The sequence below is a fragment of the Sipha flava genome, unplaced genomic scaffold (genome assembly GCF_003268045.1).
Source record: "Sipha flava isolate LNK unplaced genomic scaffold, YSA_version1 46_pilon_pilon, whole genome shotgun sequence".
Lineage (NCBI taxonomy): Eukaryota > Metazoa > Arthropoda > Insecta > Hemiptera > Aphididae > Sipha > Sipha flava.
Window position 1 is genome coordinate 707,836 of NW_020273250.1, and position 19,428 is coordinate 727,263.

The 19,428-nt window shown below is 32.8% G+C and overlaps 1 protein-coding gene and 2 pseudogenes across 1 annotated transcript; 1 reads left to right on the plus strand and 2 right to left on the minus strand.

Moving 5' to 3' along the window:
* Nucleotides 1-19,428, minus strand: part of LOC112689786 — a 138,966-nt pseudogene that overhangs the window by 55,256 nt on the left and 64,282 nt on the right.
* LOC112689713 lies at nt 3,137-5,117 on the minus strand. The gene is made up of 4 exons (XM_025563546.1): nt 5,082-5,117; nt 3,842-4,021; nt 3,566-3,751; nt 3,137-3,439 (listed from the first exon to the last, which is right to left on the minus strand). The coding sequence occupies exons 1-4, from the start codon at nt 5,115-5,117 to the stop codon at nt 3,137-3,139; spliced, it is 705 nt and encodes a 234-aa protein (XP_025419331.1).
* LOC112689714 overlaps nt 12,219-19,428 on the plus strand; it is a 73,834-nt pseudogene continuing 66,624 nt past the window's right edge.

Below are 19,428 nucleotides of genomic sequence, written 5' to 3' on the forward strand. Positions count from 1 at the left end.
AGAACGATGTTCTATTGTCTCCGGTGCGAAACACGAAAGTTATATATTATGTATACATGTTTCAATAGACATTAAGCTCTCCGGACCTAAGCCAATACAGAAGCACCAGAACATTGAATACGTAATACACGCGGGCGATTGATAATTAATGGGCTATTAATGTTGTAATCGCGTCGCGCCAGCGCTGATGTGTTTCGCGCGGAGGAATCGAGTGCGTTTCGACGAGTATTAAAATATATTAGCCGTATACGCGAAACAACAAGAATGGATTCAGTACACACGTCCAGTTGTCTCACCGCATTGGTTTTTCTTACCGTCACCATTGACGTTATCACACGATAACATTCGCGGTAACGATTCCGATTTAAAAAAAAGTTCGTTCTGCGCACGTCAACACAGCTTGGATTTCGAGAGAAACACATCCGAACACATCTTTATGACCGCGTATGAAAATATGTTGGTGAATCACGATCGGTTGGCGGCTTACGACGAATTAAACCGCGGTTGAACTCGAAACGTGCTTGAGTTTTAATCGTCCCGAGATCGTCATCAACGGTGTTGTAAGTTGTACGCACGTGAAAACATCGCGCGCCAGCCGGATTTTTATGACGTACGAAATATTTCGAAAACTACAAATCGTTTGAGGTGTATGCGTTTTCGTATTGCGATACAACTGCACGGACGTATACGTTATGCTATATTATTGTACTGCTATATTTTGCACATACCACAGAGAACTAATGAACTAATTATGACTAATGAAATGACAAAATATTGTAAGACTAACGATGTAAAAAGAAAAAAAACCGCATATTTCGTATACTGTTATAATCTACGGCTGCACGACGTTATGAGTACGAATCGGGCTAAAATGAAAACTTTCGAGATATCAAGGAAATGTTTTCTTTGACATTTTTTTGCGATGAATCGATCATGAGTATATAAAACTACAATTACCTAAACTTGTTTTCCGGCACAAAAAAGTACGTGTAACGTATAATAATTGATTTTTTAATAGATTATTCTATGCAAATAGATTATTCGGCGATATAGTACGGCTATAGTTTATAATATTTATTACAACACTTATCATGAACCATGAATAAAGCTTGAAAATTTAGTCAGTAGGTGGATGACGGGTGGTTTTCAATGAATTTTCAATCTCCTTTTTGTAACTAAAGAACGAATTACCAAAAAATGCTATTGCTCTTTTATTATCAGGGCTGGTTCAAGGTATAGGTGAGCTAGGCATCTGCCCGGAGTGGCACTATGGTAGGGGCAACATTTTCAAAACTAACTCGTGCATTATTTTATTTCTATCGGTATCCGAAATCAGTTCTCGAGTGAATTTATAGAAATAAGTTGATAGAACTATACCCCAATACTTATGTGGTTTTAATAATTATATTGACTTAACTAGTATCTGCTGCAATCGTCTACAAGAGTTTAACAAAACTTAAAATATTAAACAATTATTTGCGATCAAATATATTTCAAGACTGATAAGTCAATCTTTCTACTGAAAGCGAAATCGCTGAAGAATTAAACATAGATAAACTTATACAGATATTTCATTAAAGACAATAAAAGTCAGTTTTAATAAAATTAAATATGTTTTATTTTATTTTATCAATATTATTATTATTACTTTAACTAGAGGAGAGACATATGATATTTTAATAATAAAACTAAATTATCATTCCTATGTTCATATACCTTACTGTAAGTGATAAAAGCACGTTTTGAAAAAAAATAACTTATCTTATTCGAAACGTTATATTGCTGGCGATAGTAAGTTTTGCACGAATTAACGGTTTATAAAATATTAGAAAAATATGTGGAAAATTAAAAAAATAATTATACTGATGTAGCTAATATTTAAAAATATAATATTTTAAAAAAATGTTTTATACATGACACCGTTTATTTTGGAATTCAATATTCATTGATATTTACGTATCAATTTTTTTTTTCATTTACCTACATTTCAATTTTCGGGAACAGTACGTTTTGGAACGTCACCCTTCAATTTAAAGTTCATTACGCCGTTGGCTACGGCTGTTCATTTTTTTGTTCGAAAATGTGTCCGTGATAGGACACATCGCGTGCTGTCTGCGGTGTTATGCATTTTCCTCCCATAGCAAAACAAAGCGTTCGGCTTTTTGCGAGAGAATTGGAATATTTAAAATTTCCTCGCGCGTAGGCAACGCGCCGTGACTACAGTGTGTGGACTACGTCAGTCGGGGCAATCGTTACCGTTACACATTCGTGAGCCGAGGACCACGTTCGAGTTGGTCTGTTCGCGTGGGTTTATTTTTTTCTCGATCCATCGGTTAGCGGCGTTGCTGTCAGGGCCGTAGTAATCGAGTCTTGTGACCGGGGCGAAATTTCAAAATACGCCATCTAAATTGTAGAGCAGAAGGATTATTGTTCCATCCTCCAGCTGATCCAATACATGAAAATGTAATTTACATGTGATCTTGGGATGTTTTATAAGGCAAAAAATATTTTATAGGCTCAATTTTTTTTTTTTTTTTTAATAAATCAAGTGCTAAGTTTTTGTAGCTCATAATATTAATAAGAAAACCCAATGCAAACGTTTTTCTACGATGTTCTACTATACTTTTTTCTTCACACTAATAGCATAATATAATCTTTAGCATTCTCTAGGGCTTTTTCCCAAACTTGTTGATTATTTAAAGTCATAGGAGATTTAAATCATTTAGCGAATACATTTCTAGCATTTATCACGTCAAAAAGCCTATCGAAATTTCTAATTAATGTAATAATAGAAGTAACATTTATAAATTCTTTGTCATAGGACTGCAAAAATTATAATGCATTTGCTACACTATTGCTTATAACTTGAGCAACTAATTGAACATTCATTTTTTTTTACGCTTATAATATAAGTGTAACGAACTTAATTTACTAGCAAATTTCAAATTTTATTTCTGCTGTATTTCATGAAGCTTTTTTATATACTCAAATGAAATTATACCTTCTATATGAAATAAACTTAACTCAGTCATATAATTACGACACATTTTAGTAAGATGGCATCGATCTAAAATACAGTGGATATTTACATGAGATACTTATGGATGAAAAAATTAATATTTTAAATTAGTGGGATCTAAACAACAAATAAGTATTCATATGCCTTCAAATTTGTGCTAATTCCGTCACTAGTTAAAGATTGAACAATAATTCCTGCTTCATATAATATTAAAATAATAGAAATTACCAATTGACTCTGTACTGTAGCATTCATTTTATTAATAAAGAAATATGCAACTGGATAATTGAATTTTCCACTCAAACTACTAATTATGAATACTAATGATTCTGTAGCTAATTCTTCATTAGTAACATGTGCAATACCACCAAGATCACTGTACTCATAAACTTGCCACTCTAATCGGGCCAAAAACCATCTCTAACATAGCATTATAAAGTAAAGCAACATCTTTTACATATGAAAATTTAGCTGTTTCAGTTTTTATTTTAGTTTGAAATATTCTATGACTTCATATAAAATACCAGAGTTACAGTTTCTACTTGCCAAGAATCTGCGAATTGTTGATGGATCAGGAAGTGTACTTCTTTGTCTTATGAAGTCATAGGCGCAAAGGGAATAAAAATGTAAAGTTAAACGAAATTTACGAATTTCTTCAGAGTATGATCTACAAGTTTCTAGATTTTGAGAATTAGAAGTTTCATTTGAGAACAAAGTGAAAGGGAGTGAAGACTGAAATTGGTTTTTTAAAATACTCTCTACTATCTTTTTAATTAAATTGTTGTCTTTTAATAAGCGTAATATATCCTGTATATTACTTACTCTTTTATCTTTTCTGTTGAGTTTTTGTTGGAGAATTTTTTTATCTCGACGTAAATTATTTAAAGCGTTATTGAAATCATTGTTACTCAATTTGGTTTGCACACCGACATCGACAAATTTTTTATGTAAGGAATGAGATCTATCACTAATACTAGATGTGATCAAATCCTCAGATGTATCCTGAATAGAAAAAACATACTAAAATATCACTATTGAATCTAAAATATAATAATTAAACTACAACATACCATATTATAATTAAATTATTTTAATTAAAATGAATATATTAAATTGTTAATTAAAAGTATTGTAATTTAAAATATTAAATGTAAATTAAAATGTAAAATATTTATTTGTTTCAAATTCTAAAACATAATTTCAATTTAGTTTATAGTTCAATAAGTATCAAACCAACAACCTTTCCAGGTTTCATAAAAAATTAATAAATGGAAATAAAAATAATAGAAATCTCAGTTTAAACTGCAATGTGATATTAAATTGTTGTAATAAATACATAATTCAAGGTGTACAAGAAAATCAAAAATAATCTTACTTGAATATCAACAGATCTTAGAAGAATTCTTCTACATTTTACTTTTGGTATCAAGTGATCTGTAAAATTAATTATAGTTAATACCGCACATTTTTTTTAACACTAATTTTCCACTAACAGCTGCTTTATTTTAGTCACTTTCAATAAAATATGAGCTATATAAAAATGAATTTGAAGATGAGTTAAAATATTTACGCTTTATCGCATGAACTCATTTTTTAATACTTTCTTAGTCATTAAGAGGAAGCCTTAGACAATAAAAATATAGGTAGTTAAGTTACACATACTATGAATCCAAGTCTTAAGTAAAATTAATGAAAAAACGCATTAGTAAGTATAACATTATCAAATCATTTAAATACTAACTTATAAAATATTAAATCTTTATGAGTGTCACTTGAATTTGTACAGTTAAATCCGCTACAGTAGTTTACCATAATAGTAGATTAACTCTTAAAACCTAGAGTAAATACTATTAAATGAAAATAAAAATAATAATAATACCACATAAGTAATAAATTTAAAATAAAAACTTATAAAAAATATATGACTGCTGAAAATAATAAATAAGAATAGATAGAATAAATGATTTAATGAGAAACCAAATATAATATCGTTAAAAACAGAGAAAACAACACATAATTTGTTTGTTATCTCTGTCTAAAACAGTCGCTCGGTTTTATTTACATTGATCTTATGGGCAGTAAGCGTCCCAGTTATCATTTAGTTCAATGGACGTGACGTGCGTTACGCTCCGTACCGGTTCCACGATGATTTCGACTGCGCTCGCGGAAACAACCCGTTGGGCGTTGGGAACACCCACGCGACAGTATTTCTATAACTTTTATGTTTGCTTTCAAATTTTTCTTTTCAAGCTCGACTTTCTTCGTTTCGAACTAAATTTTCCTTGAACTTTCCATATAGCTTGATATTGTATTAGATTTTCCTGCCGCGGCGGAAATTTATTTCACAATCTTCAATACCGTTTGTATGATATTATTGGTAAAATAATAAAAAATAATAATAAAAACTTTTTAAAAACTTCAAATGCTAAAATAATATACGAATTTATGAATTCCAAATTGGTTTTTATGTGAAAAAATATACTTAAACAATATATTATTATTTGTTTTTTGCATATTGCGTTTGGCTAAACATTTACTGTTGATTTTAATATACGATTTTGTCAATTTTTATTACTATCATTCGATTAGCAAATATTGTTCAACGAAACGTCGAGTTATTGTTCAATAATTTTTTATGATGATTAATAATGCATTATAAATCATACATTTATAAACAGTAGTTAGTGCGTAAAAAAATACGACCTATCATCGCTTCAAATTAAGTTGTTCGATTGGTTTCAAAAGTTTTTGATAAAAAGGAGTGGAGGAGTATAAACATTTTAAAATTTAAATATTGTAAACATATATTTTTTAAAAGAAACAGACTTTTAGCGGATACCTAAAATTGAAATACAGTCTTTAACCGGGACTGAGAGGAATTGATGAGCTTAGATAAATGGGAGAGGGGCATTTATTTAAGCTCATCGATGACAACATTTAAACACCACTGATGAATAGGGGCCTCTAAAATTAGTTTGCATCTGGGCCTCAACATTTTAGTTACGGCACTGCTTGTACGGCTGCTGGGACGTTGCCGAGGAAAAACTCGCGACAGGAAGCAAATGGAACGGAAAACAAAACGACGATGACCGTGACAGCGCATGCAACGTGAAGAAAGAAAAACCGACGGATTAAACGACCGGGGCGGAATAATGTATATTTTCCCGAAAATCCGGTCGCCGCTAATTCACACCCCAAAAAAGTGGGCAAAAAGGGATGTTTAACGCGGAATTCGGATATCCGATCCCGGTCAGTTGGGTCGGACGGAGATGACGAGAGTGTCGAGCGCAAGGCGGAGGATCGCAGAGCGAGAGATAACGATTACGCGTGGGCGGAAGGGATGTGATGGTAGTTAATTTCGTGCCTACACCTCTAACACCACCGCCATCCCCGTGTACAGGGATGTCGGCGGTGCACTTTTACACGAGGTATTCGAAGAATGAAAAAAATAAAAAAATAAAACAATAATCGGAAAATGTGTTGGTGCACATCGTCCGCAGACGTTTTTATTTCGGAAATCGTTGACGATCTACAGGTAGTGTTTCTTCTAATCGCACCATGTTACGCGTTCCGATGAAGATATAGATCGATGTGTGTAAAACGTGTTAGTCGAACGGTTATAAAACGTGCGAAATCATTAAACAATACAGTTACTGTAGAATAGTTGATGAAACTTGCGTTGAAATATTACATCATGCCTATGAAAATGTTAAAATATGCGTGAATCCGCGGAACAATGCTAACCTAACCGACTACGACCGGACTCGTTTTGAAGTCTGTGAAACTCGTCGTTGCGAACGCGACGCGATCGAAACAAAAGGTGGAATCAATTCGGTATTATAATAAAATGATTTAACGCGGGTCACGTAAAAATAACATTATTACGCTACAAGATTGGATCGAGTCGATCGCACCATCGAACGTCGTACATTACAGCCTCGTTTCGTCGTCACTCATCTTTCTGTCCCTCAGTAAAGAACAATTGAGTGTAATTTCATTGAGGTATACTGAGGTATACCTCAATATATTGAGGTATTGAGTATAGCAATACGATTGAGCGTAGAATATTTTAAGTGACGTTGCCACGACGGTTATATATTTTCTGACTGCACTTTGCACTACTGTGCGGAAAATCACTGCCTACTACCACTGTATATTTAGGCTGAAATTTGTTCATTAAGCCCAAGGTTTTGCTATATTTCAGATCTGAGTGAAGCAAAGGATCTAATGATTTTTCAATGATATGTCCTTTTTTTAAATTGTTTTCTATAAACATTTTTTTTTCGGATAGAAATACTGGTCCAAAAGTTTCATCTAACAACTTTTTATATTCAAAATTGGTGGTACTTGAAAGAGGTCATTTTTCCAAAACCTCATTAGCTTTTCTAGGCGTGAGAAAAAGCCTGCCAAAAAACCAAGTAAATATGGTAAAAATGCATTGTAAGCGAGAGTTTCATTTTTCAGATTTTAATTACTTAGTTAAACCTCCAAATGTAATGTGACTAGTAACTTGAAACTTTCACATTCTATCAAAGACATTTTTTTCATATTTGACAACATTTTCAAAAAAAGTTAAGCGCTTTTGGTTTAAAAATAGAACTTTGAAAATATTTCATTTTTTTAAAGTTTTTATGTAATAACAATTTTATTCTTGGATATTAAGACTTAAAAATGTAATATCATTTCACTTATGTACTAACCTTATGGTATTAAAAAAATTAAATAATTATAAGTCATATTATTAAATATACTTTTTATAAGCTGTAATTAAATTTGTATTTAATTACTACGAACTCGAATATTTTTACATACTTTTTCAACTTTAAATCTTTATCAAAAGAATGAAACTTTGGATACAAATAAAACAACATTGTTTTGAATATTTGGTTGAAAAATTTCTCCTTCGTCAAACAAGAAAATTTTAAATAAGTTGATAAAAAAAAAGAACTTACGATTAGATTAAAAATAGTAAAATATATAAACGGTATATTTTTATACTGAAGATTTGCTCAGAATTGTTTTACTAAAGAAATGAGTTATCATTTGTTCAAAATTCAAAAACCCATTATCCATAACGATAGACGAACTTCCGCCACCGTTATCTTACCGGCTTTTTTTAAAAATTAACTTTGATTTTAATTTCTGTTGTTTTATTAAATTTTGTAGAACAACCAATGCAGCCAAAAGCTATCATCGTACGTACAATTCGCGCATTTATTCACACCATGCTTATGCAGCCATTAGGTTATTGCTCGAAACGCAAGCAAAAACATTGAGTAGAATCAATTAAATTCTACTTAAATTCGCACGAGCACAAACCGTTAATGAAGTTACAAATCTATAATTTAATATAAAAGCTTTCAACTAATATTCAAATCCTAAGAATACAGAATATCTACAATTATATTTAATAAACCAACTTGGAAACAGATACCAAAATTATTATTATAATTATTATTTAAATAAATATTTTTTGCACGACTTAGTTCAAAACTGAAAATGACAACCTCGCAGAGTTTCTTGCGCTCAACTGTGTAGGTTTTCTTTTATATTTCTATGATACGCCAACAAATTTGCTTTATAGTGTTGTAAAAAAAGGTTTTTTATGCTCAATCGTGTTGTAACCCTGTCCCAACGGTATTGTATTATATGAACAGTCTCCCCGTGGACTTTTACCGAATCGATCCACATACACGTCGGCTCTAAAAATCTAAAAATGATCATAGGCAATGTTCTTGTAAGGAAATTGTGCGCGTCCCACGACAATAATATAACGCGCGTCCAACGGACCGCATCTAATCACTTATATTAGGTATATTATTTTATGTTACACGCGCGTGGGCAAATTTATTCGCAACGTTCGTTTAATAATCCGCCTACTCGTACATCGACATGTTAGTAAACATTATTATTGTTATTATTTCATTCAGGCAGATACGTTATTTCCGTTGTCGGACGGGAGAAGAGGACCAAGCAAGGATCGTATCGGGTACGGTTTTATATTGCAGTAGGGACTCTCGATAATCCCACCGATATCAGACCAGAGGACTGTCGGATTAACGAAGACGACGGATTAATGGAGTTTCTCATAAAAACGCATCATTACTTTTTGAAAAACCTTAATTCATTTTATTTAAACTTAAATAATTAAATAAATACTTACGTACAAACATACTGATTTATGACGTAGTACTATGAGTTCAATCTTTCGATGGTACTGTTTAAAAAAATATATTATATGTATATGTACATAAATTGTTTTTGTCTTTTGTTTCAAATGATGATTTTAAGACAAAATTATAGGATAAAATACTGCCACTGATTCCGCGCGCCGCCTCTGGTGTCGTGCTGTTTTTTCACGTATCCGGTTTTCGTGAAACACGCTTTTCGACACGTGTGCGTTTCTTCAAATGATTTATGTATGAGCACGCAATATACAGAGCGGTGACGATCATATACGGGCACACAACGATCTACACGACAAATGGAAATAATATCGATCGGTACCACGTTGAGCGCTGTGCGCGCCGATAAACTTTGACGTCGGAAACACAACTGTAGGCTTTCTCGAGCGCCTAAACGACTAAACAATATTGGATTCGAAAAACACAAAAAAATAAAATAAAAATACGTCACGAGTGAACGTACAAACCCGCAGCCGTTTGCCCTCGGTCGCCGCATTAGGTTAGCGATTGTTTCGTTGCGATATCGTGTCGTATAGTATCGGCAATATGATAACCGATGCACCACATGTACCCGTCACGATGTTGCGTATTGTTCTCGTGAAATCGGGTGGAACGGAAATACCTTATCCGGGCACGCTCGTATTTTTCCGAAAACCCGTAAAGCGCAAACCGGCGAAAGCGAACAAAAAAAATCCGACAACGGGGACTGCCCCGAATACTTGTAGGCCAACTAAAGGGCTCCGTCCAAGAATGAGACAACTCCATTTTTCAAAACTTTTCAAGAAACGATAAAGTTATTTTAAATACTGGTTAAATAAATACTAATGGCCAAGGAAAAGCCTCCAATATGCACAGCCTGCTGTATCCAAGTCATTACACATACTCACAGAATACCGAATATACCACAAGACTCGAACAAATATCAAATTGGCTGAATCGCTAGCTGAAATACTCCATAACAACCCTCAATCTATAGCCAACATCATCCAATTCGTCACAACCGCCAATCTTCAAACCAAAATGTAAAAAAAAAAATAAAAATTATTTCAATGTAATTCATCAAATATCTGTAGCCCAATGGCCCATGCTGCCAAGAGTTCTTTAAATACAAAAAAAGAAATTAAATAAATAAATAAATACTAATATATTTAATTACTGTCTTAAAAGTGTAAACGGGTAGAATACGATTGCGTACAGTCGTTGCCAGATAAATTGAGACGGCGGCGGCGGCGCTTTTCATTAAGTGTAGCCCAAACTAGTCGCTGGTAGTGTGGTGCAAAGGTCTCACAGTTAGCTACGACGCGCGCAGTCACCAGTTCGGACCCGGCTCAGTGCAAAAAATTGTCTGCAGAATTTTCTGTACTCTCTCCCGTTCTGGTTGCCCTACACTGCTAAAAACAACTAACCTAACCCGGTGTGTTTTGACCGCGCAAGCACTTCAATCGTATCAACAATATTTGTTTATAACAATGCATATAGATATTGTTATTAGTTCATCATATTATTATTAATATTGTGTATTATTATTATATTAATTATATTATTTTACAATTTCTACTTTTTGTTCTTAGATAAAAGATTATTATCGGAATATTTGATTTTAAATTAATATCGTAAAATATTTTTTGTAACAATAGTTGGTAAATTGATGTATTTTCGGTAATAATATTGAAATACGGAGAACCACTGGTTTTCCATTATCGCGCCGCCGCCGCCGTCTCAATTTATCTGGCAACGACTGTATGCTGCTTATCGGCAATACCTTTTTCAACCATTTTACCATAAGTTATTTTTATGCAACGTTGTCACTTGTCACGCCGGGAAATTTCCCGATAAGCCTGGAAACGATAACAAATGATCATCGTGAAATGAAAGTTTACACTACTTATAACCGCTGTAAATGTTATTAGTTGACCGACCACCGTTCACATCGAGTGTAGTAAAATAATAGAAAAAATATGGACAATTTGGAAAATCAAGAAATCAAAATAATTACGTCAGAACGCGGAAAAGACTTGGCATTAACTGGCTCAAACAAATATCGTTTTACACGCCAACGAAAAGACGGGCTAATTAAATAGTTGTGCACAAAAAGGACATGTTACGCCAGTATATTAACATACAGTGGACGTTCAAAAATTAAATCAATGTTGGATGAGCACAACCATATTTTAAATACAAAGGAGAAAATTGAACACCAAATTTTACGAGAAAATTGTAAACGTAAAGCAGATGATTCGATTTCAATTAGGCCATCAAAAATAATCAGATCTGAGCTTATGGCAACTAATTTTGAAGTGCCACACTCAGCTATAAAATCTATAAGAAAATCAATGTACAACAAAAGACGAAAAAATTATCCTCCTTTCCCAGATTCATTGATCTGTGCTCTATCTCAGTTAAGACAAATGGAAGAAGATGATTGTCTAAAATTTAAAAATGAAAAATATGTTCACGCTCCAGACAATTTGCAATTTATTTGCATTACAACGAAGATAAATATTAATATATTATTACAGTGTGAAGATGTATTTGTAGATAGTACGTTTGAATACGCACCCAAATACTTTTTGCAACTTTATACAATACACGGATTAAAGAACGGTTAATTATTTACCTTTGGTTTATTTTTTTTTTTTTAAGTGACAAATGCAGAGAAACTTATATTCAAATATGGACGTATTTAATTGAATTAAGCTCAAAATATTCATCTGAAATAGTAAATATAAAACAATTGCATGTCGATTTTGAAATTGTTGCCCATGAAGCTGCAAAATAAAAATTATTGGTTGTCGATTTCATTTAGGCCAAGCTTGGTGGCGTAAGGTAAGTATCTATAATTATAACATAAAAAAAATTGTTATTAATAAAATATTTTATTAATTAGATACAAAACAACAATATTTTACGAACATCGTATATTAATGAAGACGAATTGGGCCAGTGGTTAAAATTATTTTTTTGGACTACCATTTCTACCATTCGAACAAGTTGAAGATGGTTTTATTCAAATTATGAGTTCGTGTCCAAATGAAACTGATGGTCATATATTTTCGGATTATATTTTAAAGATTTATATTGAACCTGGGTGTTTATTTCCCCCTGAAATATGGGCAAAGAGCCATCAATTATACCTAGGTAAGTTTATTTAAAATCATTAACATAGGGCCCGGATTTTTATGCATTTGCATGTTTTTTTAACATATAAATCCGGACTCTAACCATTATTGTATAACGTATATGTTTATACAAATAAATTGAATCAATAGAACAACAAATGGCCCAGAGACTTTTCACAAGATGTACAATGGGCAATTTCATTATGCACATCCACCAACACATGTGGTTATATCAATATTAAGAGAAATCCAAGTCGAAACAATGACGAAACTTTGTTTAATTTCAAAAGGAATTAATAAAAATATGGCTCTAGCTGATTTAAAACGGATTAAAGCTTCTATTAAAATTTATGATCAGTATAAAATTAATGAAAATATTAAAATGTATTTATCTAAAATTGGTTCTATTTACCAAGGAAAAAATGTATTTAAATTTTATTTTAATAATGTTTATGTAATTTATTATACATAATAATATGTTTGTTTATGTTCTATGACAAGATGTCGCTCGAACGACTATCGCAGTGTAATGTACCTACTTTTGACATGTAGTTCTGCGTGATAAGCTATTTGCTATTAACTAATTATTTTGTAAACTCGTTTTTTTTTAAAAAAAAATATATAAATACAACATTAAACTAAACAGTTAGAATTTTTAAAAAACGTATGAACTTTTGAAAACAAAATAAATGTATAATTATAAATTTGGCATCGTCTCGTTTCACGGGGTTTTACGGGGTTCCCTTTGTTATACAGGAAACATACGAAATCGTGTTCTCAAAAAGGTAAATCGTACGCAATCGGGTTCTACCCGTGTAAACACAGGTCTCGGCGCTGTAACGGTGAGTGGAAAATCGTCGAATGTACTCGCGGTATGATCAGGTTTATGTCGTGATTTTTGATCGATTCGAAATCGTTCTCGAGTACTTCCAGAAGTTAGTTTGATCCATCCGTAGGTTCTGCTTTATAAAAAAAAAAAAAAAGCAATGTCCCTCGTCCCTCGTAATATCTACTACCAATCCGTAACCTATTTTGCCTACAGCCCATCTGGTATAGGGCATCGTTCTTCCTTTATTGTAAACGGGCTCGCGAGTTGTGCCTGTACGTACCGTGTGACGTATAGCTGTGCCGCTACGACCGTCGTTCGCGCGCGTCACTGACAAATCGAATTGTTTACATTTTTAAATCACCCAAAAGCGTTATAATCATAAGTCTCCTACAACGACGTTATGAAGTCATGCGTGACTTGTTCTCCTTCCCCTGATGCATTATACACACTCGGAATAACAATATGTGGGTCGCGTTCCGAGCACATATTCGTCGTGTTATTTTTCTCCTCTACCCCGTCTACTTTTTATCATAACCGTTACGGACGAACTTTTGAAAGTTACTCTTCATTCGCCGAAAATCCAACACCGGAATTCGAAAATAAGAAAATAAAAATAAATTCTCGCACCGAGTGCCTTTGCGTCGATTTATATTGTGTACGCGTCTAAAAAGAATCTCTGTTAAACTGAATACATGTGCACAGTAGTCTATTCGTCATCTCTTTCTTTCTGTCCCTTTATGTGTATATGTACTCGTATATACTAACTGCATTACACAGCGTTGACCGGAAAAATAATTGTGATTGTTCAACTTCTTTTTGGTATAACTCGCTACGGAAGCTATTTATTTTTAAATGTAAACCACCCAAAATAACGTTTAAAATAAAGCATTCAATTTATATATTGTTATTTAAATTATTCTTTATAATTTTAAATTTAATACAATATTAGAAACTATTACAATAATTACATTATTTTCGTTCGACTTTTGAGCTTAGCAATTACGTCAATTGTGTTTTAAAATTCAATTGTTGACACTAATTCCGATTCGCAGGCACAGGACAGCTGAATAGTTTAACCTATTTTCACCATTAGGAGATCATAAATATGATTCAGTTTTTTTTTGAGACACAAAAACGATCGTTCTGCTAAACAATTAGTAATCACCATATATCAGTACTAGTATATTTTTAAAGCAACGATCATAATCGGAAATATGTCTTCTAAATTCTGGTTTCGAAAAAATGTAAACAAACTTTGATTTGGTTCTTTTTTTTCTGTTTTATTTACGATATAAGTTTTAAAATGTATGCATTCTTGTGTAAATGTGTCTTCATAAATGTCCATTTCATAACATGGTTGAAAAGTCTCGGCTCTTTGAAAAATATCATTCATATAAATTTACTTGTTGTCTATATTGATCAAAAATTTGAATTTGTCGTACATTTTTACATGTCCAAAAATTTTCATTTCCAGTTTCAATTTAAGTAGATCAAATACATAACGCAAAATAATATACGGTTTTTCATTTGTCTAAGAATTTACCAAAAACCACCAAAAAATACTTCATTCACTATAGAATTTCATTCGTCTTATTCGTCACGTAATGCGCAAGACGACGAGTTTTGTCCAATTCATATTTTGCTAAGTATAAAAATTCAAGTTGACCGCGTTTACCAAAACCATTTCAGTGAGTTAATAACCTAATATCTAATATCTGTAATTTAATACAGTACAGTACAATGTATATACAATGTATATATATATATATATATATATAATTAAGTTCAGCAAATTTGCTACCCCTAAAATTTTATCGTACCAATCACCTGCTTTTGAAAAAACAATTATATATATATATATATATAACAGCGGAAATCGGGTGGTCACGGAAACGAGCTAAATTACTTTTTATTTTACGGACGGGTTTCGAAATCGATACGTTGCATATAATAATTAGTATTAAACGAACGTGCGTGATACAGAGAACGCAAATTAATTAGTGGAAATTTAATATTGAACAATGCGTTTGCACAATGCCAATGGTTGTATTCTTGGAAACGCTGAAACTTTAAACCTTATCTAATGACGAAGCCGACGACCACTATAAAACAATAACATACTTAATGCACGTCAATATTGCAATTTGCAGCGTTTCCGGCTAAGGTAAATCTGATGCTCTTTTTCACTCTTTGATCATTTCGATCCTATTCCCGGAGACGTACGTCGGGTTTCAATTATATTAGAACAATATTTCTCACAATGAAGATTACATTTACCATCCGTCGTATATTTGTAAAATGTATATTATAACATAGTACATTTCGACGCCTTTAAAACGCACTTCTCGTCAAAAAATACTATAATACACTTCTGGGAAAAGAAAAGAGAGAGGCTTGTCTTAAAACTCGTCTCGCTTCACGAGTGCGGTGTCGTGGTAAATGCGTACATGGTCGTATTCTAAATCGACCAGTAAAAATTCTGCTGATGTAGTCTGCATTTCAGCTGCATTATATTATTATTATTATATAAAGATGTGTAACACGAATGGGCTATTTACTTTGTATTTTTTTATTTTTTTGTTTTTATTTTGTCCATCTCAAGGCTTGATATTCCAAAGGATATTCGGTACGATTGTAATTTATTATTATTCGGTAATCAACACGTCCGAAGGGACCGTACCACCCACGATCAGCCTACACAGTTATTATGTATACAGTGAAAGGACCGTTCGCACAATAGTCGAAATCCTGACAAAACTATTCGAAAAAGGTCATCCTGTCGACAATCAATCACAATAATGACAAACAGGCGCTGAAGACTCAATAGTCAGTGCACGGATCGACAACTATGACGACCGAAATTAGTTGCACGTGTAAGGGTATATTTTACAATAGAAAAATGTTAACGATATTATATCACTACAAACTATATAGGGTAATTTTTAAAGTGTATTTACCCTTTTTTCATGTTTAAATCGAGTATTTAAACTAAAAAAAAATCTTCAATTGCTAATTGCCGTATACTCTGATTAATTCAGCGTACAAACAGCCTTTACACGCTAAAATAAAACTTGAAATCACGCAAATTTGCTATAGCGATAGCATTACACGATCACCCCAGAAAAAAAATGAAACAAGCACTTTATTCGACGAAAGTTTTGACGTTCTCCCCCGAACACCTTGTCATTATTCGGTATTCTCTCTTTATTCTTTCTGTTAAAATACTACCTAACCTAATTGGAACACACTTGCAAAATTTTTAAAAATCGTATCTGTAAAATTATACTTCGCGACTTACTAACAAACATTACTGAAACGGAAGATTTAAATCAATGTCTGCAGGTTAATATATAATATACAATAGTTAAAGTATATAAAAATTAAATATTTTAATTGTTGGCTAAGTTGAAGTATTTAATATAACCCAATATACTCCTAACACACAAAATTTTATAATGGTTATACAAAACAATTGGTATATTGTACCTTTTGTAAATTAATCCCATATTACCTATTATTAACTTTTGTTTTTCAAATCAATTTTTTTCACGCAATTTTTTTTTTTTTTTTTAATTCCAAAAGTTCGGTAAAAACGTCGACTTTAAGTTGCGTAAACATTTCCGGAGAAATTATTTCGGTTATAATAGCCAACCGTGTCACCGGATACTCCTCGGGGTGATACAAAAAGTATTATTACGGAGAAAAGCAGTAGTGTCTTAGCAAGTCACATAAAGTGTCCAAAAATAAGGAGTTTCGAGAAAATACACGATTCTAACGAAAAAATAGCGTGGTATGGAAGTGAACACGAAAAATCGTCTCTTGTACGTTCCCATACACACACGACACAATTGTATTATTTTACGCGAAAAAACCTTAAGCTCGGTCCTGACAAAAGAACAAAACAAGAAACGTTATTGTTGACAAAATGTGATGAAATGCTTACGATAAAGTTACAGACAAAATTAAAAACGTATGTGTCGAAACCAGACCTGTAAATATTAGATGCATTTCCCTGGCACCTCTACCTTTTGGAATCAAACTTGGAGCTTTATTTTTTTGTGCTATTTATTTATTATTTAAATATTTATTTATTAATATTTATATTTATATTTAAATTTTTATTTTATTTTATAAACCACAGACGGAGTATATAGTTGAATATACGAGTAGTACATAAAATACATTTTTAATAATAATTTTAATCATCAGGGATTTAAAATTTCAAATGTAGCTCACCTGTTTGAAAAGATTGGCAACCCTCGCACTAGACTACGAAAAGAGTCACTGGTAACTAAAAATCTTAGAATTTTAGCTAGTTATAGTCATTGTTTTACTGGTATTGAAACTCTGGAATTCGTATCTTACCTATTTTATCGCCTACTAAATTAATCAAATATTCGAAATTTGTTTTCGATATCCATAAAAAATATATAAAACTTCCGTTGCAACGAAGTTCACCGGACAAAAAATCATCACGTCCCAAGATCGTCTAAAAAGTTTACTATCACTGTACTCTTTCTATGTTTTACAGTAGTGACACGAGCAAACCTAACGTTTTGTCGAATATTTTTAATTTTTTATTTAAATTAAAAATCACGCGAGCAATAATAACGAAATTCACGGGTCGCCATGATGTCAAAAACTGATTTGTATAATATTTCTACGATAAACACATGATTTTGTAACATTTTTTTACGTGATTGTAGAACGTGTATTCCGTTACGTGTTACACGTTATATTTTGTCGTGTAGATGAATGTTACTTGGATACGGCTTTACATCGGTGTCGTTCAAACGCAGCAAGATTATGCTACGTCGTTCTAGTAGTGACAATCGCTTGGAACAGCTTGTGTACATGTTATTATTCGATTTCACAGCATGTACCTACCCGCTGAAGGTTTTAGTACTTTTAAAACGAAAGATTTTAACACGTGTGTGGTTGGTAAAACAACCGAAGCCGATGCACGTTTAATCGTTCGACTTTCTTTTCGGGAACGACGAGACCGACACGGTATTTTCTTTTTTCGACTTGCATTATTGCGATAATTCGTCGAACGATGCTAAAGCACTTTCGCCGTCCGATTTCGATCGACAACCTAGTCGCGTTACTTGTGCCTTTTTGTTGTTGTTCGTTTGCCGCTCCACTCGTCGGTAGTCACACGGTTTGCCTTGGAACGGGAACACAACGAGAGCACAATATTTTCCACCCCTCATGTGTGCTCGTCTCACTACATACCGGGGTGGGCGAGCCCGATAACTGGCCCCGTGGAAAAAAAAATCGTGTATAGTCCGCGTAGCGGCTATACGGTCGTGGTATAAACATTACGGGCGTGTGATTGGATTTAGACGTGTACAGGGATTATTCTGAGGAATTTTACCTACTGCTCAAACACACTGAAAAGTTTTTTTTATGAAATTTATTTGGATTATAAAACTTACCCCTCCCCAAATAAATTGCATATTGATGTTTTAGAATTTTGACCATCGCGTGGTAAAATATTAAAAAAAATAAAAACTGATCTATTCCGTTACACGTATACCACTATTACAATTTAAATTTCATAGATCAATCAATCGTCGAAGTAGCAAAGATTGTAAACTTACATAATTATTACTTATTAAGCACTAGGTTGGGTTTATAAACTACACAAATTCCAAATATTCAGTAGAAATTAAATCATTCTATAAGGAAAATTATGTTTTTGTAAGGTGCCCATACTCATTAAGTCAACTGCCCTTTCGCTTTTTCCTACTACCCAATTTGGGTCGTACTGCCCGTTAGAATAAAAACTGGACGTGTATGGAAGATTCTGGACGAATACGCAGCGAATTCCCAAGTTCTTAAGTATGTCGCCAATGCGAAACACGAATGCGTCCAAACGTACAATAATTGGTAAAAATATAACACGACGATAATATCGACGTTTCGCGCTTTCGATTGATTAATCGTCAGTTGCGTCTTGGAATTTGACAATCGTAAGTTTGAGCCGGTAAAACATTATAATGTTACGTGGTACCCAATAAAAACAGGTACACGTAATGATGTTGTTGGATCAGGGTAAATTGATTCAATAATTAATTTAAACACTTGTAAACACTTTAATAAATACAAATACAGAAACAGACATAGATACAAATATAAATTATAAATTCGCGAGCTAACAATATCGAAGACGAAACTCAGAAGGGCTTGGTCTGATAGCTGGACACGTCTGCTGTTGGTGGTGAAACGGAGCCTTTATATATTCTGTTTGATTCTGTTTTAATTGTGTTGTTT